Source organism: Cryptomeria japonica, chromosome 11 (genome assembly GCF_030272615.1).
Source record: "Cryptomeria japonica chromosome 11, Sugi_1.0, whole genome shotgun sequence".
Lineage (NCBI taxonomy): Eukaryota > Viridiplantae > Streptophyta > Pinopsida > Cupressales > Cupressaceae > Cryptomeria > Cryptomeria japonica.
Genome location: NC_081415.1, coordinates 196,613,331 through 196,638,902, shown reverse-complemented (window position 1 = coordinate 196,638,902; position 25,572 = coordinate 196,613,331). Strand labels below are relative to the sequence as shown.

Sequence of the window (25,572 nt, the reverse complement as noted above, 5' to 3'; positions counted from 1 at the left end):
TCTCGACCTTGCCGGGAATGTCAGACTTGGAAACCCGAGACGTTCCAGTTGCACCAAGTGTCTTTGAGGATTCAGCCGCCGATCTAGGCATCTATCCTACACAACCGGACATGGATTACGAGACGAGATAAAGCAACAAAACAGGTTAGCCAAAACAGAGGACGACGTTAGCACTTAAAATCAATGATCAACGAGAACATTGAAATTTGAAAAAGCATGATGTTTCAATAAATAGAGCCTGATCATCCGGAAACTAAATGCTATTTGAAGCTGAAAATCAAGTTGGTTTTGTTTAAATTTCGTTGCTTGGAGCGGGTTTCAAAAATGCTACTTCCGATCGATTAAGGCAGAAAGAGCAAATTTTCTAGCTTGCGACTCAGGGTTTGAATGTTTTGACGATGGCTAATCTTTTGAAAATGCACTTGGAAAAGAGTCTTGTTCAAGTTCAGGCTTAAATTTCCAAAATTTCTCTAAGTCTGAAATTCCATTCTAACGGTTGATTTCCCTAGCTGGTTGTTGTTGCATGTTATGCTTAATGCTTTCTAAAATCATAACCTACAAAACTTCACTCTCTCATCCACTCTCCATCCCTTGTCTAAACATCATGACCAAGTTTGCATCAATTTAATGACTGAAGGAGAAATCTGAACTTACCCGGGGAAAAAAAAGTCTTGCCCAATGGAGAATGATCTTCGGCCAAATGTCGATGTCTGCAATTTTGAAACTCTGGGTGCTCTGGCAAATAAATCCTTAATGCCACGACTATGGAGATTTCAACCAAGGATGACCCTCTGCAAATTGCGTAGCAAAAATGCCCCCCCTCTTTGTGCAATTTCTTGAAACTTCGGAGACAGACGATTTTGCAAAGACTTGAAGTTTCCTGGGAAATGATGATTCGCAGCCTTTGAGGACTCTAAACGTTCACTGCACGATTTAATGACCTGAAGATTTTCAGGTTATACTTCTATATTGTGCGATATTACCTTATGTTCTGCAATTTCGGCCCAATTCACACTTTTCCAAGATTTCACTTTCGGGTTCCTTTCCTTTCTATGCGATTTTCAGGCTGAAAGGCCCTTTTGCCAAGTTGCGAAGTTAAAACGCCCTCCCTTATACTTCCACGAACTGTTTGTTTTCGGCCTTAAAAGGCTTTTTGTAAAGGCTTTAAGTTTAATACCTCTCTGCTGCGCGATATCAGACTCAGGAGGACTTTCGCAAAACTTGAAATTTTAACGCTTTACTTCATCCCTCACGCGATTTCACGTTTCGGGAGGGCTTTTGTAAATTTCGAAAGTTTAATGCCTTCTTCAAATCTCAAGCGACTTCGGCATGAGAAGGGTTTTTTGCAAACTCAAATTTAAAACCACCTTACTTCACGCGATTTCGAGATAGAAGAAACTTTTGCAAAGTTTATAAAACGCCTTACTTGACGCAATTTCGGGCTATGAAAGGCTTTTGAAAATGTTTAAAGTTAAAAGCTTTACCTTTATCTTCGAAATTTCGGCCTAAAGAGGCCTTTTGCAAACTTTATGAAAAAAACCTTTCACTTACTCTCAATTTTTGGGCTGAAAGGCCCTTTTGAAAAGTTTTTAAAGTTAAAACGCCTTACTTTCTCATTTTCGGGCTAAGGGGGACTTTTGCGAAGTTCAAAAGAACAACGCCCTTTTTTAAAAACTCACACGACTTCCTATTTTCGGGTCAAGAGGCCATTTTGAAAAGTTTTTTAAGTTTAACAATTTACCTCATTACTTTCGCGATTTCCATTTTCGGCTCAAGGAAGGTTTTTGAAAATTTAATGGCTTTCCTTATCATTTTGTGGTTTCTCAAACTTAGGCTCTAGGCGTTTATTTTGCAATTTTTATAAAGTTAATTTCGGCCCAAAAGGCACTTTTGCAAAACGTATGAACAGTTGACATTTTTGCCTATTTAGCCGATTTTTCAAACTTATGCGAAAATTAGTCTTGTTTTCTGCATTCACCCTTTGCCCTACAATTTAAATTAACAGACACCCCATCTCTTCATACTGTTCATGGTTCAACCTTCTCATCAAGGACGGGGTCATGCCTGACATTTGATACGAACTCCTCGGGACTTAAGGAAGCGGGCGGGCTCACTCTCCCGCAGGATCATTTCCTCATACTTCTAACTTGCTGCACCTCCATGGTGAATAAAAATCAAAATCCCACACCAGGGACGAGACGAAAACCAAAAAGGAAAGGGGGGACCCTGTCGGCGGCGAGGAGTGTGTGCAAGGCACAACAGTAGCCCGCCCTCAATGTAGAATCTGTACCAATGATAGAAGCTCGATGATGTATGAAGAAAATGCTCCATGAACGTCAAACAACATTTCTCCCCTTAGGAAGAAACAAAACCAAAGGTGTATCCATGAAATCTCCCCAATCATGAACGGAAGATGTAGGAAAAAAACTCATGATGAATGAAGTCTCTGAAAACTACTCAAGTGTCCCCATGTCGATGCTGAAGGTTACCCCCTCCAAAGGTGGTAAACTGCTCCACACTGCTGAAAAAGGCACTCCAAGATCTAGGGAAGATGAATGTAGAACAAGTCCCAAAGACTCACATGTCTCCTCTAAGCATAAAGAGACCTCCTCCAACTGCTATACATAAGTATCCACAATCATGTCAACCTCAAAAGAATGATCATGTAGAGAATGAACAAGAGGGTCAGATTGTTCCCTTGCAACAATCAAAGAAGGATCATCTTCATCAAAGAGAAGATGAATATCATCGATGATGTCTCCCAAATCTGCAATGTAGGCCTCCACAAACAAACCTGGAATGTCTGTCAAGTAATCATCCCAATCAACAAAAGTTGGAAGACAAGATATATCCTGCTGCACTGAATCAGAAGAAGGCAAAACTGTCGCACTATCCGCATCATCAGGTGCAATAGGTGATGTGATATCAATAGGAGGAGATGAAATGCAAGGCTCAAGAACGGGGTCACATGTGAGAATCTCCAAGTTCAAGTACCCAAAGTTCTCCTCAAAATCTAAATCATCACAAGAAGTGTGATCATCATGTGTAGAATCATCCTCATCAACAAAATCTGAAAAGGAATATAACCAAGATGCATGATCAACCACCCCAGTCGCAATGATAGCTCTAGTCTACAAGTCTCTAATGAAAACTGACTCAAGTGTGAACTCCACAATTCTCTTAGTTACCCCATGTGTGATTTGATAGATGAAAAGGAGATTGTTTTCCTTGAATGTGAGGAAGTGGAAGTTGATGAATCCTCCTTTTTATAGGCATTAGGCAAATCAATGTTGTTCTTTTTGAAGATGTGTGAGCTCATCAATCTTCTTAGAATGGCAACGACGCTCCTCATGACCAACCTTTTTACAATAGGCACAAGTAGGTCTCTCCCTTTTTGGTGAATTGTCCTTCTTGCAAGAGGATGAATCTCCTTGTTGTGGAGAAGGTGATGCTTTGTCCTTAGGCTTTGATTGCCATTTCTTTTTGTTTCAGTTGTCCTTTCCTTGATTTCCTTTGTTCCCTTGATTTGCCGCTAATGCTTGAGACTTAGAAGCCTTAAGAATGCCCATGCTTCTCAACTTAGTTTGTTCCATCATCAACATTTCGGCGAGAGCATCAAATGTAGGCATTGTGTACCTTGAACCCATTGTCATCCTATGGGTTTGGAAACTAGAAACAAATGCTGCATATTCTTGTGGAAGCTTGCCCATCAAATTGAAGATCAATTGAGTATACTTTTTATCAATGCCACAATCCTTGAGTTGTGCCCTGTTGTGACCTTTTTCACACATCGCCCCATTGCAAATGGGGACCCTCCCTTTTTCATGCAAATTTTGAGCTCCGTGCATGTGCACTTTTTGGAGCAGCTTTTTGGGTAGTTATTGATTACCTTTTTGGTAGTTATTGTTTCCCCTTTTGTTGGTGTTGATATTTTGCCTCCCATTTATGGGTATGGGCAGTTTTGATAGAGGATGAATCTGGCCCACTTGTCTAAGCTTAATCTTGGCCATTCATCCATTTTTGAGAACTATATATAAAGGAGTTTGTTTCTCCTTTATTTCAGGCAGAAAGTAAAAGATTGTTGCAAAAACTTTGGCAAAATATATACAGAATTTAATGGATGTTAAAGCTGTGTCTTTTTTACTGTGAGTGCATGGTCCTCTTCTCCATCTATTTTATATTTCTGCAACTGTATTTATTTTCAGACAGTTTACGCACGTATTTGATGGAAATCTTGGTTCATACCATTTGGAAATAGTTGATTATTGTTCCCTCTGCATGGTTAGTCTGAGCCCCTTTTGTGCTAAGTTCGGTTGTTAGATTTGAATGAGTGGGTGTAAGAGTCCATCATTTGTATTTAGCAGCTTGAAAATTCAAAATCCTTAGATGATTGCACTGGTTTTTACCTAGTTGTGCTAATTAGCTGGCAAAGTAATTTCTAGTTATTTTATGACTTTCGTCTATGTGTTCAAATATGATGTCTTAGTTAAATTATCTAGCTGTTCTTATTTACTCTTTATCCTTATCCCCCTTTTTTCCCTTTTTTTATTAAAAGAAACCTGCAAGTCAAGCTGAAGTAGCATCAATTAGAAGCAAATCAGATGAAATAGGACTATAAGATTTTAAGGAACCTGTACAAAACCAATTCCATCTAACCGTAAGTCCCCTTTGTGTTTCCAGCAAAACACAACAACTACTAAGCTATCCTGCAGTCAAGACCTGACAACCGAAACATTGAGGTCATCCCCATTGATCAATTTAACACAGCATTAGGGATTTCCTTATCTCAAGAGAGGATAGGATTTTTAGCATTCTATTCTGCATTGGCCAGATGAAGTCATAGCAATGCGATTTTAGACGCGTCAACACGTCCAAAGGCCCGAAAATCATCAATGAAGAGGGCAAACAAGGAAATAACAAGTCAAAATTGCCCAATGAGCTGAGAAGGTGAGAAGGAATTAAATCATGCAAAATGACTCATAAGCCCGAAACTTGCCAATGAAAGTTTTCCAACTTACACATTTAAATAAAATCTCTCATTTCATTCAAGTGACCTAAAGTTTGTAAAACAAAGCGTTTTAACTCAAGGTAAAGCCTTGCAAAAGGATGCATTTAGCCAGAGTTTGCTACAATGGGAGTATTTTAATAAGATCTCTCCTCTCAACCCGCATGAAAAGTCTGAAAACTCAAAGGAGCTAGGCGTTTTAAAATTTCTCAAAAAAACGTTGAGAGGCCCGAAATTTGACTTTGAGAGCAAGTAAAACATGAAATCAAGTCTCCCAAGACCCAGAGTCGGTCGAAAGTGAAGGCAAAGACATTTTATAAACTTTGAAACATCTCTCATTCCAGCTCCAAGGGTCGAAAGTCAGGAGAGCAAATAAACATAAGTTAAAGATCATCTCTCATTTCACCTGTTGAACCCGAAATTGCCAAAAGGGGGGTTCTAACCTAAAAGTAAATCTCTCAAAACCCCCCAATATGCCCGAAATTCTAGGACTTAGTGATTAAAAAGTAAAATCACACAAAATTTCACAAGGGTGATGTTAAAATGGAAAGCCAGAATCTCACATTTTAGGTGAAGCATTCGAAATTGGATATGCTTTTTAAAAAGGCTTAAACTTAACATCTCGCAGAACACCTCTCAAGCCTGAATTTCGTCTAAGTTGGAGAGCGAATCAAGACGAAGGATCGGATTTCACGTTTGAGGAGAGACATTTAAAAGATACATTTCACAAAGAGCTTCTCAAGCCCGAACTCCACTGAGACGAAGCCAGACATTAAATAAAATTTAATATTTGTCAAATTAATTTAATTAATTTTTCAAATTGACTGATTAAAGGTGAAATTGATTGTTCGTAGGAAAACGACATCGGGAGGAGCTAAAGTGACGAATTAACACAAGATCAAAGCCATGCGCTGGAAGCTCGAGAAGAAGATGCAGGAGCGTGAGATCGGAACCAAGCATTGGGAAGCGTGTTGTTGGACGACAAGTTGAAGTTCACCACCGAGACCAAAGACCAAAGAACACGTAGGAGCACTCCAAATGTGCGTCCTCTAAAGAATACACTACTAGATTTAATTCCAAAAGTTTAGTTTCTAGAAAATTGAAATTGTTTAATGTAAAGCCGCCTGTGGGTCCCGCTCAAGATATTTTGAAACAAAGTGGAACACAAGTCAGTTGTGAACAGTTATCTCTAACTGCCAAATTGACTAAATTGAAGCCAAACAGTTGTAGGTAGTTGGAAATGTGGTTGAAGAGATAACTGGGAATTGAGTAGACATGGGTTAAAGCTGCCAGTTTCTAAAAGGCAAACCAGGGCCCTTGGATGCAGTCGATCCTGGCCATTAATTCAGAATTGCAAAATCTATAAAAGGTAGAGGCCTTTCTTTTGTAAAGGGTTAGATTTTTAGACAGTTAGACTGTTAGATTTCAGTTAGAATAGGTTAGAGTTTTGTAGAAAGTTAGATTTTAGGAGTAGAGTAGAACTACTGCAGAAATTGTTGTAATGGCAACTGAAGCAAATATATGAATATTGAATCATGGTGTTTGTTGTCTTTGTTTTCTTCTGTTTGCATGGTTTCCCTTTAGTTGGTTAATTAGAGTTATGTGATTTTAATGGCAAAATGTGGAGGGGTATTTGATGCATTTCAGGTTCATACCATTGGGGGCTTGCTGATTGTAGGTCACCGTGCATGGTTAGTTTGAACCCAAACTATGCTTAGTTCAACTACAGGTGTTCGTCATAGGGTGGGCCAGAATTGGGTGCCTAAATGAGTGTCTCCGGTCTGAAAATCCTTCATCCCTTGGAGATTGCACTGTTCTTGTCTATTTGTGAGGATGTATCTAGAGAAACAAGAATCTGTTAATGGAAATATGTCTACCCGCTACACTAGTCATTCTTATCGTTGTCCTTAGGATCCCTAAACCCTTCTCTTTTGCTTTTATTTCCCAGTTCAAGAATCAGATTCAGACCAACTTGTTGCAAACGTAAGGCCCCTTGTGCTCCCAGCAAAACACATCGACCATTGAGTTATCCCGCAGTCAAGAACTGACATTTGGAACCTTGAGGTTGTCCCCTTTGATCGATTAAAAGTAGCAATAGAGCTTCCTTATACAAGAGAGGATAGAATACTCAGCGAGATCATTCTATTCTGCGTTGGCTGGATAGAGTTGTAGCGATGCGACTTTAGCCACGTCAATAGGTAGATTTAGGATTGGGAGGTATAAGGGAGTAGTGGAAGGGTAAGGAGGTGTAGGCTAGAATAGGATGGGGTTTAGGCTAAGGGAGTGAAGGTGGGTTAGGATGGGATAGGAGTAGGGGGTAGGGTGGTAAGGGAGTGTGGGTAGTGGGATAGGATGGAATAGGATAGAAGGTAAGCTTAGGGAAATAAGGGAGGTAAAGGCTATGAGTTGTGGGTTAGGAAAATGGGGGTTGGGGGAATGAAGGTAGATGAGGATAGATAAGTAGATAGGGAGGTAGGTAGGTAGGGGGTAGAATAAGATAGTAAGGTAATAATGAAGGATGTAGAGGGATAGTTAGGATGGGATGTAGGTAGTGGTAGGGGTAGGTTAGAATGTAGCATGGAAGTTGGGAAATATAAGAGTTGGAATAAAAGTAGGTAGTGGAAGGGTAAGGGGGGTGAGATGGAAGGAAGGGTTTATGGATGAAATGTTAGGAAGGGGTGGAATGAAAGGAGAAGGGAGATGGATGCAAGATGGAAGGGAAGCAATCATGCTTGGGCATCCACTGGTTATACTAGAAAAGATACAAAGGTTTGTACAAGCTACCAAAAGGAACACACCTTTCGACAAGTACAAGGGATAAATGAATTGAAATGAACAAGATCACCTGATCATGAAATTGTCCTTCAACCTTTGTGTCAAGAAACCAATATCATGGCAAACACATCTGACATCAACAACTATCTCAAAACATTGTCATACTAAAAATATCATCACCAAAACTCTTCACAAATTGACTTTCGCACCAAATCTGTTTGCATATCATTCACATCCACTTCACATCAATTCACACACATTCCATGCATCAACACATACAACCACACATCTATATATACAAGATAATTCCTTAAAACACTCAACTAGGTCAACCACAGATAGAATATACAATATTACATAAATTTGGCGGCCTGGACCTATAACATCCATTGTGGTCCACTCCAAGAGATAAAGGGTATCCAAACACATCACAACACATCCTTCTAAGTCAATTCCAAAAAACAGTGCATGCTAACACATCCCCCAAAGTCAGTATCAAATGAAAAGTGTAGAAGAACAATCAAGCATGTTAACCAATCGGCCCAAAAACATTCACCAATGCAAAATACACAATGCGGATCTACACATGCCACAATGAGACGCATATCAATATTCAAACTCAACCTCCTATAATGTCCCCTTTCTCCGAGTGATCACATAGAAGAGATTATTATCCTATTTTATTCACATGAGCTAATAAGATTGATGCAAGGGAATAAACTAATTAATTAATTAAATATTAAATAGTCCCAAGTCCTTGAGATTATTTATATTTAATTAATTAGCAATTGGTCATACTTTATTTTATAAAGTGGCTTTATGACAATGTCAATGACAAATTATAAAGTAAAGTCACTTTTTGAGGGAAGAGTTAAAAAAAGAAAGAAATAAAATAAAGTATTACTTCAAAAAGGAAAAGCATTATAAAAGGACAAAGTGAAATGAGGATTCATTCTTGAGTTATTATTTTCAAAGTAACTTTTCCTTGAGCTTGAGAGCTTTAGCTTGCAGGTTTAGTAAACCCTAGGACGGAAACCCTACAGGTTTTGACTATTTGGATGGAAACCCAGATCAACCCACTTGGTGAATTCATCTCAAGATTCACAGTTGCACATGATTGATTAGTTTTCATCGAGATTCAATCATCTATCTCACAGATTTTTACAAGGTTTGTTATTTTATGTATGGAGGCATTATGCGTATGTGTTACCTGATGGCATTAGGCATTTTCTGATTTGTAACAACATGTTTTTGTAAACAGCGATACATTTCTATATCAAAAGAATACCATTGTCTTGTTCAGATTCTCTATATTTCATTGATTTCCTTGAAAATCTATATTGTTCATTTTGCATGTTCAATCTGCATGTTTGCATGTCGCAATATTACATTATGATAAAACAAAAACCCAAATCAGATTTGAAGCATTATCCGAGTCCGAGATATTTCACCTCCAAAACATATCAAGACCAAAAATGGCATAATCCACATAAGATACACCACCTCAATCAGTCGGAAACCAAACCAACTGACAGCACTGAACTCAGAACAATATAACTTCACTTGTCGACCAAACTAGCACCAGAATACTGAACTAGAACACTGCACAAACTAAATGAACATGTCCTCCAAACTGCAAAACTTGAAACCACATATAAGAGAATCGCCAAGCATTCTTCGGGCCAATTCCAATAGACAATCTCACTATCAGAAACAACAACAACCAACTCTACCATCTGAGTAACAAAGGACCTGTGAACTTGATAGTATAAAATACACAAATCATAAACATTATATCCAGATCTACAAACCATAATCTTCACAATCCGAAGGAATGCAAAGCATTCTTCCATTGGGACATTAAATACTATATCCTACATATTAAAACTTCCACTACACCAACCTTCTGGAAACACCTCAATATCACCACTAGACCACACAACAAAATCAAACCATTCATTTCTGGACCATCTTCAACACATAGTGACATCAATGACAACACAACACAACTACTCAATTTTCCAACACATATATCCTATGTTCTATTGTGTTCTATGGTAGTTGGATTTCATGTGAATGTTTATATGAAATTTATATGCTTTGGGATTAAGTTATGTGTTTTTGTTATTAAGTTGAAAAAGAAAAAGTTTGATGTAATATTGATTCACCACCCCCCCACCCCCCCAACTCTATAACTGTGTTCTCAACGAATTGGAATCAATAAATTGCATACCCAAGTTACCTTTCCAAACCTCATGTACTTAGGAATGGTGATGCCTCCTAGCGTAATATCACTACTAATGCAATCTTCATCTACCTCTTTTATTGCACTTTTTATATCAAGTGGTTTCCTAGTAGGGTGTACATACACCTCATAATGTAAACCAAGATCAACACCAAGCTGGAAATCACACTCCAACTCAAGTCCAAGATCCCCAACCTTACTATTTCAGTCAAGTGCAATGCTACAGCCAAGAGTAGTTCCATTGTCCAACTCAAAAACTAGATTGTCATATGTATTCTCATCACCCATCTCAAACAACAGCAATGAACACCTCGAATTGATTCTTCCAACCATGTTCATGCAATCCAAGAGAACCGCTGCTATGATGAATGCCAAAATCAGAACTATCATTCCTATCATTAGGGTCTCCAAGGCAATCAAAAATAAATTGTGCCTTCCCATTAAAATTTTAAGCAGTAAATTGTGGATCGCATTCATCAAAGACACTAAACCTCTCCTCAAAATAATCTCCATGCAAAGATAAATCAGATTTTTTCTCAAGAATAAAATCAACTCCATCACTATAATGAGATAAAGAATCACCATTGTTAGCTGTTTTGAAAACTTCATCCCTTTTTCCTTCAACAAGCCCATCATCTAAGGGTGAATTAATGATCTCATCTACACCAACTTTTGTACTAATGTTAACAACTTCATCGGAAAGCTTTAGGGGTGTAGTTAAAGCTGTTGTTATGTTATATCCTTCATCTACAACCTTATCAACCGTAGCTACATGTATGACCAAAGTAACATCCTATGGCTTTGTCTCACATTCATCATGTTTCCATCTTGTCAATGTCTTAACATACCCTTTTATATCTAGGTCCTGCATCAGCTTAGAAATTTCTTGCATCAACTCACATATAGACTATTCTGCTATAGAGATTCTTCCAAACTCTAATATGCAACCAAAGACCACTACCCAATAGGCTGACAGGGAAAACTTCTACTCTAATACCACTGAAATATCCCACCCCTTTGTGGATATTTAATTTTTTCAGTTGTCTCTTTTTTTTTTTTTTCTAATTTCTGATTTTTTTGTGTGTTTTGATATATAATGAAATAAATTGCAAGAATTTAAAGAGGAATGCTAGAAGGTATTTCTAAACGCTAATATTTAAATTCTCTTTCCAAAAACTCAAGAACTTTATCGCTGATTAAATAAAGAACAGTACATACTTGAATCAAACGCCATCCAAATAACATATAAGCAGATTACATAGTACGGCCAAGCTGGAATTAAGGTTTAGCAACTTGTTGGTATGGTACGGCTTAAATAAAGAATAGTACATACTTTAATCAAATGCCATCCAGATAACATATATGCAGATTACATAGTACGGACAAGCTAGAATGAAGGTTTAGCAAATAGTTGGTATGGTATGGCTAGGCTGGGACTGCAAACAAGAGATTAATCTGCCCTGAAAATACTAATAGTTATAACCACCCTTCATAGCTGACAAACCGTTCAAAATAAGATCTGAAAAAACTCACAAAACCCTATGTTGGGACCATAAAATAGTACAGCCTGTAAAAGTATTGTAATTTCCAATTTAATGAACAGGTTATATGCAGGATGGTGTATTTTAATTTTGATATTATGACTATGACACTAATATTGCTATCTTTCTTTTACTGCAGGTTAGGAGGATGAACATGTATCGATTTCAATGTCATCTCCTTTGGTTTGAATAATGTATAAGTAGTAGGATGGCCACGATCAAGTGGCACCTTGATCAGACATGTCTTTTAGACATGTCCGACCAAGATGTCACTTGGTCGTGACCCTTACTAACATTAACCGATCCATAACTAATCGGTGCTACAAACATTAATGTATCGGTATAATGATAACAGTGTTTATACCCGATAATGAATCGTTTAATGCTTATGAACATACCCAATGGTGAATCGGTATCACTGTTAATGATAACAGCGCTTTATAAACACATCTGATCATGAATCGGTATTTGTTAATTGTTTCAGATAAAACATACCCGATAATGAATCGGTATCAAGCATATAATAATGGATCAATATAAAGTAAACAATAACAATTACGGTTAGCATTATATGCTATCGGGTTAATACCCCGATAGCATATTAATGCCGATTCATATATGAATCGACATTAATATGCTATCGGGTTAGTAGCCCAATAGCCCTTTAGATTGACGCTTAACATAGTTAAGTAGATCGTCAATCTAATCCATCATTATCCAATATCAATATCATAATCATGATCAATGTTATAGTCTGATAAACATAAAGCATGAATGAGTAAACTAATAACAGAGTAGAGAGTTAGGAAAGTCTTATCTTGCAGAAGCTACTAATGCATTAACACTCCCTCTTAGCTTTTGGAAGATAGATAAAGTAACCTGCATCACATTTCTTTTCATAATGTCAATCTCCAAGAATATATATCATCCATACATATGATATGAAGTATCATCAAGACATAGGATACAAATATAAGATTTTACTCTAAGTATGTATCACCCAATCATGTGATATAAAGGATTCATCATTTTATTATAACAAAATATCACCTAGACACGTGATATTAGTATTGCCTAAACACGCAACACTGAGGATAAACATATGAGGATGGTTAAATTCTCATCTTATCCATATTGTGATATGTGCACAAACATTTTATTCAAATGTTTTATCACAACACCATCATGGCACATCCATGACATACCAGAGATCCAACATAATAACTGGTTTGAGAATCATAAGATCGTCACCTTATGATGTCTGCATACAAGTGTTCATAATCTGAAAAATCGTCACCTCTTAGATATGAACACAGGGGGTAAAACCCATAATGTCTCAACATGACAAAAGAAGTTTTACATTTTCAACATCTTATTTACAAAGCAGATTACCTTTCTATCATACCTAAACCTTTTCTGAAGTGATCAACCTTCACTCTGGAAAGTGGTTTGGTCAAAATATCTGCAATCTGATCTCCCGTACTAACATATTCTAATTTGATCACATTTTTGTCTACCATGTCTCGTACATAATGGTATGGGATCTCAATATGTTTGGATCTATCATGGAATATTGGATTCACTGAAAGTTTATGCAACTTTGATTGTCACAATGGATGATTGTAGGTTTCATCGGATTACCAAACAATCCCACAAGCAACTTTCTAAGCCACACTGCTTCTTGGGCAGCCATGGAGGCTGCAATGTATTCGGCCTCGATGGAACTTTGCGCTACAGAAGACTGTTTTCTGCTGATCCAGGATATCATGGCTGATCCCAAACTGAAGCAGCACCCAGAGGTGCTTTTCCGATCAGTCACACTTCCAGCCCAATCTGAATCTGAGAATCCGTGTAGATTAAGATCAATTTTCTTATGCTTGAGACCAAGGTTTAAGGTGCCTTGTAGATATCTCATAATGTGTTTTACTGCTACCAGGTGTATCTCCTTTGGCTCACGCATAAACTGACTCAAGGCATTTACTGCATAGCAGATATCTGGTCTTGTATTTACCAGATACATAAGAGATCCAATCATTTGCCTGTATAGAGTGGGGTCAGTAGAAGGTGATTCTGCTGCTGCTTCTTTGAGTTTATGAAGATTGGTCTCCATTGGAGAGGTCATAGGTCTGCAGTTGAGCATTCCAAATCTCTTCAAGATGTCTAATGTATACTTGCCTTGGTTTAGAACAATGTTATTAGGATTCTGCCATACTTCCAACCCTAGGAAATAATGAAGGAATCTCAAGTCCTTCATATCAAATTCTTTGGATAGCTCTTTCTTGCATTGATCTATAAGGTGATCTTCTCCAGAGATTAATAAGTCATCAACATATAAAATTATTATTAGCATATCACCTTTATTCTGTTTGTAGTAGAGATTAGGATCTGCATCATTTTTAGAGAAGCCTAGTTTTGATAGATATGTGTCAATTCTTTCATACTAGACCCTGGGAGCCGGTTTGAGCCCATATAGAGCTTTCTTGAGTCTGCACACATGAGATTCTGCATGATGGATCTCAAACCCTTTAGGTTGCTCTAGGTATACTTCTTCAGATATCTCTCCATTAAGAAAAGTTGTCTTTACATCCATTTGATGTACCTTCCATCCCTTAGCTGCTGCAATGGCTAGTACAACCCTGACTAAGGTATATCTGGCTACAGGAGAAAAATTTTCTTCATAGTCTATTCCTTCCTTTTGAGAAAATCCTCTGGCTACAAATCTTGCCTTATATTTTTCAATGCTGCCATCTGTTGCATGTTTGATCTTAAAAAGCCATTTAGAAGAAACAACAGACTTCTTAGTTGGCCTGGGAACAATTTCCCATACATCATTTTTCATTATGGATTGATACTCTTCAGACATAGCATCCTTCCATACTTGATGTTTAAGGGCATCTGTCACATTGTCAGGTTCGTTTTTAGATAGATCATTCATAAGAGCAACATAGCTAGTAAATTTATTAGGTCTTTTGCTTTCTCTGAAGGTCCCAGAAGGAGCAGCAAACCTCTGAGCTTCTTCTACTGTTTTGGTGGCCCATAGTGGTCTTTTCTTGAGATTTCTAGGTGAGTTTTCATTTTCATTTTCAGTTTCATCTAGATTCTCCCTCTGAAACTCATAAGCAGGATTTTCATCTAAGTTAGAGGTAGGTACATAGATTTCAGGTTCTATGAAGTTCTGAGCTCTTTTGAAAGCTAGATCCTCTTCAAATATTACATCCCTACTTAGTTCAATATTTCTTTGACCAGGTACATAGATTCTGTAAGCTTTGGAGGTTTCACTATATCCTACAAGTAATCCTCTTTTTCCAGAAGGCTCTAGTTTTAGTCTCTTTTCTTTAGGTATATGGATATAGACAGGGCATCCAAATATCCTAAGGTGGCTAATATCAGGCTTAATCTTAGTGAATACTTCTTCAGGAGTTTTGTCCTCAAGATGGGAGTGAGGGCGCTTGTTCTGTATATATACAACGGTGCTGGATGCTTTAGCCCAGAGATTTGTGTTAAGGTTTTGATCTAGGATCATGGCCTTGGCAGCTTCAACTATGGTCCTATTTTTCCTTTCCGCTACCCCATTTTGTTGAGGGTTATAAGGTATAGTAAGCTCCCTCTTAATCCCATTATCTCTACAAAATTCTTTACATGAATCTGATGTGTATTCTCCCCCATTGTCGGTTCTTAGGGTTTTAACTTTGTTTCCTGAGTGGTTTTCAGTTAGTGATTTAAATTCTTTAAATCTAGAGGAGGATCTCTTCTGATTCTTTACTTTTCAGAAAGTAGATCCAAGTCTTCCTAGAGTAGTCATCAACAAATATTACATAATACAAGAATCCCCCTAGAGAGGATACGGACATAGGTCCGCATACATCAAAATGAACTAATTCTAGAATTTTGCTAGTTTTCCTAGTACTATTTTGGAATGCACCTTTGGTATTCTTACCTAGGGCACATCCTTTGCATGCCCCTGAATGATCTTGCTTTAACTTGGCTAGACCTGTGACAAGGTTTCCCATTGAAGATAAAGCCCTAAAATTCAAATGACCTAATCTTCTATGCCAAACTTCATTTGCATTAGTGGCTTCATGGATTAGGGCTAGATTAGGTTCCGTGCACAGTTCATACAAATAGCCTCGTCTCTGTCCAATGGTCATTGCCTTCTTGATGGAGGAGTTCTTTGGCCAAGCCAATACTTTGTTGTCCATGAATGTCACTCTGTATCCGTTATCTTCTAGTGCCGATATAGAGACTAGATTTCTTTTGATGCCAGAGACATATAGTACTCCTTCAAGCCGCAGGGTTATGCCTGTCTTCAATTTGATGGTGCAGGTTCCTACTTGTAATGTCCCCTACCTGATCTATTTAAATATACTAAAATTGATAGATTTTCTTCAATAGGTTATTAACAAGTGCTTGTCTATTTTCCTCATTAGCTGATTAATTTCATTATTCATAGTTCTTAATATAGATATCAAACCCTACTACTACTTCAGTTTAAAGGGAAAAGGGTTTACATATGTTACCAAAGCGCTTAGAGACCAACTACAATAGGTTCCCTCAAAATTTACAGATCCAAGCCCTTACCTATCTTGGGTCTATACCCTCAAGGCTTATTGCTCGCTGATCGCCACCCTATCTTGGGACTTAACCTATTGCTTGGATTTAGACTGCCCTTCTTTGGAGCATCTCAATCCCATCTTGTTAAATACGGAAAGTAATAACATGATTTAGACTATAAGTATATATATTTCTTATGTATTATGAATACGTATATGAAATTAAGTACGACTATCATACATATTGCAGTCCATATTAGTATTACTATTAATTCTGCATAAGAACATTATTGGGCTTCATATATTTAATATTAAGGATACTTATTAAACACATCCCCATGCATACCACCAAGAACAAGGATGTTACTGCCTATAACTTAATAACAGTTCTGATCTGATCTGATCCATGGTGCTCTTACTAGATTCTTTTGATTCCTTTCCTTTATATCTCTCAATGTGAGGGAGAGGTCACACCTCTTCATCATGTATGCCCTTTGGCAAGAGAGACACCCTTTCACCATTCCCTTTGATAGAGTGCAACTCTTCATTATTTCTGCCCTTTGAAAGCGACACAACCTCTCATAATCAAATCTGCACTTATCATTTCCAAATTATTCCCCCTCTCAAATGAGGTTCTCTTCTCCCTTTTATATCTCATTGTTGAGGGAGTCACAACCTTTCCTTTCATTTCTTTTGACTTTTCATTAACTTAATTAATTTTTAATTAATCATATTTAATTATATTTAATTATTTTATTTTATATTTTAATTTAATTTTAAATATTTTAATTTTATTATTATCATTTATTATTGAATTTTATTTCAAAGTGGGGACATTACACTACTCCTCTGACTGGATGTGTGGAGTCATCTCCGATGGTTACATCCTCATCACTCTCCTCTATCATGGAATCAAGTACTTCTCTAAACCCAGTGATGTACCTGGATGAACCACTGTCAATCACCCATGAGTTGATTTTGTTAGAAGCTTGACTTGTGAGTGCTGAGTAGAATACGTATTTCCCGGAGTCATCTTCCCCTTTAGTCTTTCCTGCTTTAACAAATGTAGCATGTTTCTTTGTTCTTTCCAGGCATTTTGCAACGAAGTGTCCGAACTGATCACATCTGTAACATTGAATGTGAGATAAGTCCTTTGAAGTATTCTTTCCTTGACGACCTTTTCTCTTTCTAAACTGCCTTTTCTTGTTATGCTTGGTGGAGTTGGTGTTTAGAACTTGTAGATCTTCATCTATATTCTTGTGTTTCATTCCCATCTTGTTCAATCTTGATTCTTCTTGGAGACAGTCATCCCTTAATCTTTCAAACTTGGAATATTTGGACCTTGCACTGATGCCTTGGACGAATGTGCTCCATCCACTAGGCAACCCATCTAAAGCAATGAGTGTCAACTCTTTGCTTTGGATCTCATAGTCCAGAGTTGCAAGTTCATCTTTTAGAACTGATATCCGCATAAAGTAGGCGTTGATTGTCTCCCCTTTGTTCATGGTGATGTGATTTATTTCTCGTTTTAATGCTAGAGTTCGACTTGCATTTGACATCTCAAATGTGCTTTCAAGAGATTTGAACATTTTATAGGTTGTCTGATGTTTTCTTATGATGGGCATTATGTTGTTTCTCAACCCATCAACTATTATTTTTATTGCCTTTTCATTTCCCTCAATCCATGCTGATTTGTCAGGTTCATTTTCGGGTTGATCATTTTTGGTTTGAACAAACGAATCCACTTTGTTCTCCTTTAAGATCATTTGAATTCTGAATTTCCAGGCTGAAAAATCATCGCCACCTCCAAGTCTGTCTTCGAATCTGATAGCACTGGCCATTTGAAGAAATGTGATGTAGTATATAAACTTGTTCTTAAATTTGTTTCACGAAATTAAATAGCCTCAAGTTCGATCAACTTGGCTCTAATACCATGTAAAAGTCGTGTAATTTCCAATTTAATGAACAGGTTATATGCAGGATGGTGTATTTAATTTTGATATTATGACTATGACACTAATATTGCTATCTTTCTTTTACTGCAAGTTAGGAGGATGAACATGTATCGATTTCAATGTCATCTCCTTTGGTTTGAATAATGTATAAGTAGTAGGATGGCCACGATCAAGTGGCACCTTGATCGGACATGTCTTTTAGACATGTCCGACCAAGATGTCACTTGGTCGTGACCCTTACTAACATTAACCGATCCATAACTAATCGGTGCTACAAACATTAATGTATCGGTATAATGATAACAGTGTTTATACCCGATAATGAATCGTTTAATGCTTATGAACATACCCGATGGTGAATCGGTATCACTGTTAATGATAACAGTGCTTTATAAACACATCCGATCATGAATCGGTATTTGTTAATTGTTTCAGATAAAACATACCCGATAATGAATCGGTATCAAGCATATAATAATGGATCAATATAAAGTAAACAATAACAATTACGGTTAGCATTATATGCTATCAGGTTAATACCCCAATAGCATATTAATGCCGATTCATATATGAATCGACATTAATATGCTATCGGGTTAGTACCCCGATAGCCCTTTAGATTGACGCTTAACATAGTTAAGTAGATCGTCAATCTAATCAATCATTATCCAATATCAATATCATAATCATGATCAATGTTATAGTCTGATAAACATAAAGCATGAATGAGTAAACTAATAACAGAGTAGAGAGTTAGGAGAGTCTTTGTGATGTCCCCTTCTAGCTAGAGACATCACTCTAGCTTGTGATTAGCCTATCAAAGACCCTCGTAGGCTAGTAGGATTGGATAGAGGGTCACCTTGGTGTGGAGATCTTCCGGGGACAGAGCAGAGTACACTTTTGGGTTGCTAGAGTTTGTTTATGATGAGTTTTGCTTTGAGTTTGGCTTGGTCAGGCTATTTTTTGCAGTTGGAGACGGACCCCTGCTATTTTTAGTAGACATCACGGTCATATAGGTGGTCAACTAGTGAGCTCCAGTTTCAGACAGCATAGATAAATTCAAAGTATTCATCGAGTTAGACAAGTTTGAATAACTTAGCATTTATTATTAAGTGATTTAATAATAAAGTTATAAAGTGACTTTATATTATAATCACTTAACTTGAGGGTCAACTCATCATTAGACGGGGCCATGTTTTTAATTAAATTATCTGAGCCAGACTATTGAAATATTAAAATTAAATGCCCATTTAATGATTAAAATCGTTTTGACACCCAAAGTGAAATTAAATGAAACTAAAAGCAAAATTGTAATTAAGAGGATTAGGGTATGATTTGCAAAAAAGATATATAGCGTTGAGTTTGGAAAGAAGGGGATGGATTGCTATTTTGCTATTTTGACATTGTGAAATTGAAAGGGTTTTGCTCTGGAGACTAGGGTTTTCAGCCACCATTGGAGCACGTAGTTGCTTCAATGTTCACCATCTGAGCTGATGAAATATTCAGTGATATTTGGTTTCAGGAAGACTTCATTTAGAGGTCTTATTTGCATCTAATTGCGCAGAATTGAAGAATAAATTCACGAGAAATTATTGCAGATTTATTGAAGAAATTTTTGTGATTAACAAGTACGGTACAGATTGTTACAGTACCGCCGTACTGACTGCTACAGTGTCGTGTGAACAGTGCTGCGTGAACAGTGCCGCATGAACAGTACCGCATGAACAGTAAAAAATTTTAAAAATTAAAATTTGCAGTTTGCAGATTTTTCATCTACTGGGACAACAAAAATCAGGTTTTCATCTTACATTGTAATGAATTTGTTTTTCAGGCATATTGGCCATAGAACAGAATAAACATTCCCTTGATAGTCTCTTAAATTAATTCCAGCAGTAATATTATTGTTTCAGAATTATTTTAAGCATAGGAGTTTATTTCAGTATTGTATCATTGCTCATTATTACCAAAAACACATAAAAAATCCATAAACATTCAAAACCCAAAACAAATTCAAATCAACTGCATTCAAAAGAAACAGTCAGCAGAGGAGAGCCAAGTTGGGTTCTTGCAGAAGCTACTAATGCATTAACACAGCCAACCTTGAGAAAGGTACGACTGGGCTAGAGAATGATTAATGGCCTCCAACCTACAATAAATTCTTCAATCGCCCTTCAAAAAACTTTGTAAATGTAATGTCCCCCTTTTTGGCTATCTTAGGAAGCTGAGACAATTACCGAATTTCTATCCTCTTACTTTATTGAATGATTGCAATTAGAATTGAATAAAGATGTTGCACAGGATTACAATTGCTAGTTCTGATATATATATAAATGAATATGTGCAAAATTGATGTTGAATGAGTAGCAATGTCTAATATACACTTTATTAAATATGCTATGAATATTACCTAATTTATCACCAGTGGAGATAAAGAACTGAGGCTATGCCTGATACAACTATCTGAGTATGCGATGATGACGGTAATGCTGTTCTAGAGTATGGCAGTTGAATCATGCGATGAAATGAGCTTTGTTTGCTAAATGATCTGATTCTTACATGCTACAATATTGGCCTTCGGCCTTATTAGCTTCACAATATTGGAATTATGAAGATATAGATAGTGCTGATGATGCCATTTCTGATTGGTCTTTGAATGCTTGCATTAATGGTGGCGCCTTCTTTGATATTGAATGTATTCTTTATGCTACCAATTATTGACTCGGGGTCAAATGCTCAGATCAAGCTATCCAGTAGGATATATACAAAAAAGCTACAATTTTTTCAATGATCCTTGCAAATGGATTACAGACGTGATTTTAAACTTCTTCATGCCTTCTCTGAAAAGGTGTGGGAACTCTTCATTCAAGAGATCGGGTCTCCTCATCGTGCCTCTCCTTAACATAGATGGTTAGTATAAACCAATTGGCTTATAATGGAATTCTCTTATTAACTATTGTGATTAAGTACCATGATTTTTATTGAGTCAATTAAAGATGCTAGGGTGTATGACTTAGTAGATTCTTTTTGAAGGCGTGTGAAGGGATATTACAGCAAAACCCTGAATAACTCTAGAAATCTGAAACAATTATACCCTGGTACTGATGATGAAGCTCCTAGATCGGAGCCTCTCCTAAGACATTCAACCACATCATCATCAATGTTGGCCACTATTAGGATATCAAAATAACCAAGATCAAGGGAATCATCATTCGCAATTCACTCAGGATCTAGATTGATCTCATAAAGGTCAACTAGCTCGTCTTCCTTGACAATCGTCAAGAAATCATTAAATTCAATGTCAGCTATTAGCAGCAAAAAGTAAAGGCCACAGTCCTTTTAACAAACTAAGTTAAATGTTATAATTATTTTGACTATTACTGTCTTGAGATATAAACAGATAACCTATATCTATCCTGTTGTACTTAGCACTTGACTGTGCTCTACGGATTGATTGCCCAAAAAAGTGAGAAGAGTTGTTCCTTTATTTTTAACCCTTAGAATTCTAATTACATTATGGAGTCAATATTTGTTCTTTGGGAATAGATTTTAATTTCATGTGTTTTGTAAAGCAAATCAGTTATACTTGAGTTAAAAAGTGATATGCAAATGATTAAGTCAATGGTAATGGAAGCATGACTTGTGCAACAGAAAATAAACAATATACTAGAAAGATTATTGAGGACTATGCAACAAACTAGAGAAGAGTATGAAATGCCAAAGCCTAAAGGTAAAATGCATCGGAAAACTCACTGAAGTTGCAATAAGAAAGGTAAAGAAGCAATCACAGTCACAATTGAAAATGTTCACTGCTTCCAAAAACAAAAAAAATACCTTCCCCACTTACAAAAAAAGAAAAATGCCATCAAATGAATGCTAAAAAACAAGGCAAAAGAAGAATGGATAGTAAACTTACCTCAAATCAAGTAGATTTGACACTCTCTTGCCTTCTTCACCCTACTCTTCTCCTCTTCTCATAGTTGTTCCCTCTTTGTCTTCTTCACAACTTAGAAAGTCGAAAAATGAGTTTTCTTTTTTTCTATTGTTATTGATTTTGTTTTAGGGTTTAGTGTGAAGGGGTTTGGAGTTCTTGTGGACCCCCACATCCCTTTGTTTTCAATCCCGTTGTTTTTTTTGAAGTATAAAACTTGTTTGATTGTAGGGAATGACTAGCCATACCCTATTGTCCATAATATTATTGTCAAAAAATAAAATTCATACCCAAAACATTTGCTTTTTTGCTTTTTTGAAATCAAGTATGGGGTGGGCACCTTGTAGGGGATGGGGCCAAATTATGGAAGGGGTGTATCTCCAAGGAACATGATAAAGAAATCATGATTACTCACCAAAAAGTGCATTTTATCAGCTGAAAATTAAGCAAAAAAAGGAACAAAAAACTGGTAGAAACACATTGAATTGATTAAATTCTCACGAATATTTTGACAATTTATCAGTATAAGGGGAAATAAAAAATATTGCAGGAGAAATCGTGATAAGTTAAAGCTACATGCTTCTATGATTTATACAATCAATCCAAATGCTTTAAATCTAAGTGAAAACTACGCTAAAAAGCATCTTACTTATGCACTGTATGCATAAGTTTTTTTATAGCACCTCAAACATGAATAAAAAAGCACTCAGCTTGTAATAATGCTGTCACCAATTCTCCTAACACCACAAATAGAATGTTATTATGAGGATAGTTTTAGCCTGAAAAGCCCCTACAATCAGATTACATCTACAGATACCCCTGACAGCAAATCCATAAGCTAGCAGCTATTGGAAAAAGAAACAAGGTCACCAACTTCTCTTCAACCTTGAACTGTATAAGGGTTCAAGTTGACATCAAGATAATAAATTTGTGGCTGTCATTCATATTGCAGCTTCTGCAATTAGGAATCTAAACTGTGCAGGAAATTTAAGCTAAAGCTATCATTACTTCATTGCCCTACTTTAATTTAGGCAGTCCCTTTCATTTATTATGTATTAGAGCGTTACTACCATACTGCCAAGAACTTACGGTCACATATAATTTCAATTCATTAGGAACCACTCAAATAAGATGTGGTTGAGAACCAACTGATAAACAAAGTAAAATTTATCAATTTGTTAGAATCATGCATAGTTGTTACGAGACTTCATTATTAGATCATGGACAATGTCTTTGTCGCCATACAGGGTCTGGCTGTTACTTTCATATACAATATAGCCATCTCCTTGTTCATTTATTCATGTATCCTAATTTTATTAGTGTCCCTGTTTTTAACCACATGTCTCTTGTCAATTATAAAATCATTCATTTTCCTTTGCTTATATGGAGTAGGTTAACATTATACTGGTGAAAAAAACCAATGCATGGAAAACAATCTGCTGTTGGAAGGTAGCAATTTATAAGAGAAATATAACTTGGACATTACTATTTCAACAAGAACCTACACTTTTTCTTATTTTAATTACCAAATTACAGTGTATATAGATACTATACGTATAGATCTCTGTGGTAAATATATAACGAAACCCATCATCACTCTACGCATCTACAAGGTTATGCAGCTGTCTTTTTAATTGCCCAATTCTATTCACACAGCAAGAATATTCACCTATTTGAAAAGAAAAAGAAAAGACAAGGAACCAACCTCCAAAAGAAGGGACAAAACAATGGGGCCAACAAATTGTGTAGCATCATTTCCAATCTGCAAATGCCCCGAATGATAAGTTTAGAAAATCTGTCAAACAATTTATCATTTGCAATATAGAATTCAAAAAACAGACTGCAACTTATAAATTACGCTCTCGCTAGTGCAAACAGGAAAAAAAATCTTCCATTTGATATTTTTTTTCACAGTAAACACCACCTCATATTTAATTCCAGACCACTTAAGGAGGTGATCCTTTAGATTGTAGAATGGAAAATAATTGATTCCCAAAGGAAAATGGTAAACAATATATAAAATAATTAAAACTACATAAATGACAATGGATTCTTTTGAGTGGGAATGTACATAATTCTCATTGTAATCAGGGATCTAAGAAATCCTGTAGATAATGCAACCAACAATCTAAGCTTGAAATAGATATTCTCAAGATTGTCAAATGTTAAATTTAACGAGCATATAACTAAAGTTTCCACAGACAGAACAATTTTCTTTCAAGGAGAATGAAATGTGCCACATTCCAATAAATTGCATGGAGAATTAGGAGGAAAAGAACCTTAGCATAGGTTAATGGTTCTTACTAACTTGATGGGCTCATTGCATTTACTAGAAGCATATGGAAAATGATTGAATGAATCATCCTTTGTTAGTTCATTTCAGGAGGGAGCCTAAATAATTTTGAAAACGGGTGTATATGTTATAAAAGTGCTAGAGAAGTTTGACATGGATATCCCTACCATTGGATTTAATCAAGAGGATGTTTAGCAAGGAAAAGAGAAATATAATAAGTTTTCAAAAAGAAAAAGAAATTTGCACAACCATTGGGAAAATGACAAACAATTATGGACTCTGATGTATTGCTATTTGACAGATATGTGTGAACAATCATTCTCGGTGACTTGATGCAGCTCCTTCATTCCAACCATTATGGCTCCTTTGAAGACACATATAGCCTCAATAAACATTGAAAAAACACCAAAACGTCTTCTAATGGACTGTGAGCTAATAATATTTGCCACAGAGAATGTATTATTCACACTATGGTTGATATTGGGTGCACTAAATCAAGGTGAGGATGTTGTTTATCTTCGTGTTCAGGCACAAGAAAGGAAGATTTCCAAGAACAACATGTTTCCAATGATATGAATGCAGCACTCTGGAAGGCGAACACCATCTATTCCAATTTGAAGCAGTTGGATCTAGATTTTGAAGTGAAGATTTGCAAAGGAAATTAGGGTAGTGCGGATAAACAAATTTGGTAATTAATGTTTTAGCAATTATCTTCATGCTGGTTTGAATTGGTGGTAATTGTTTTTGGAACTTAAAAAATGTGGATTCGTTGCCAATACCTGCGATTCTTGGGCTTGAGGGAGAACAAGTTTGATATTATAGATATACAGTGTCTGTATTTGTCTTCACAAGCAGGGTACAAATGAAGATGACGTATAGCATTGGTCTGAACAGTAACTCAAGTGACAAAGGAGGTAGCGATATGCAGCTGGTTTTGGGAGTTTGGGTAGTTGACAGGTTAAATGAAATCTTATACTTCAAATGGATATTGATTAAAGGAAGGTCAATATGGCTTTAAAACCATTCAAAGTTAAGAAGGAAAAAATGCAAAACTTGCCAAATAAGTTGTCATTCTCTTATAGCTCTCCACTTGAATGCTAAAGTTGTGATCACGACTTGTATGACTTGGGCCGGATATTAGTGAAATGACAACATGGCAAAGTATTGGCACCCATTCTGTGGGTCAAATGATAATTGCAGGTTATGCACAAAATAACAAAGTAGAGAAGGCTATGATTTTTTTCTCCCAAATGCACCAAATAGGTATGCAGCAAAACCAA

The 25,572-nt window shown here is 36.6% G+C and overlaps 1 protein-coding gene across 2 annotated transcripts in view; it reads right to left on the bottom strand.

The window, feature by feature from the left end:
* The window catches only part of LOC131044024 (ABC transporter C family member 2), a 270,472-nt gene that overhangs the window by 174,612 nt on the left and 70,288 nt on the right, over nt 1–25,572 (bottom strand). For both annotated transcript variants that reach the window (XM_057977288.2, XM_057977287.2), the window contains exon 8: nt 23,705–23,761. In XM_057977288.2, the coding sequence (XP_057833271.2) occupies nt 23,705–23,761 (57 nt within the window). The remainder of the gene's footprint in view (nt 1–23,704; nt 23,762–25,572) is intronic.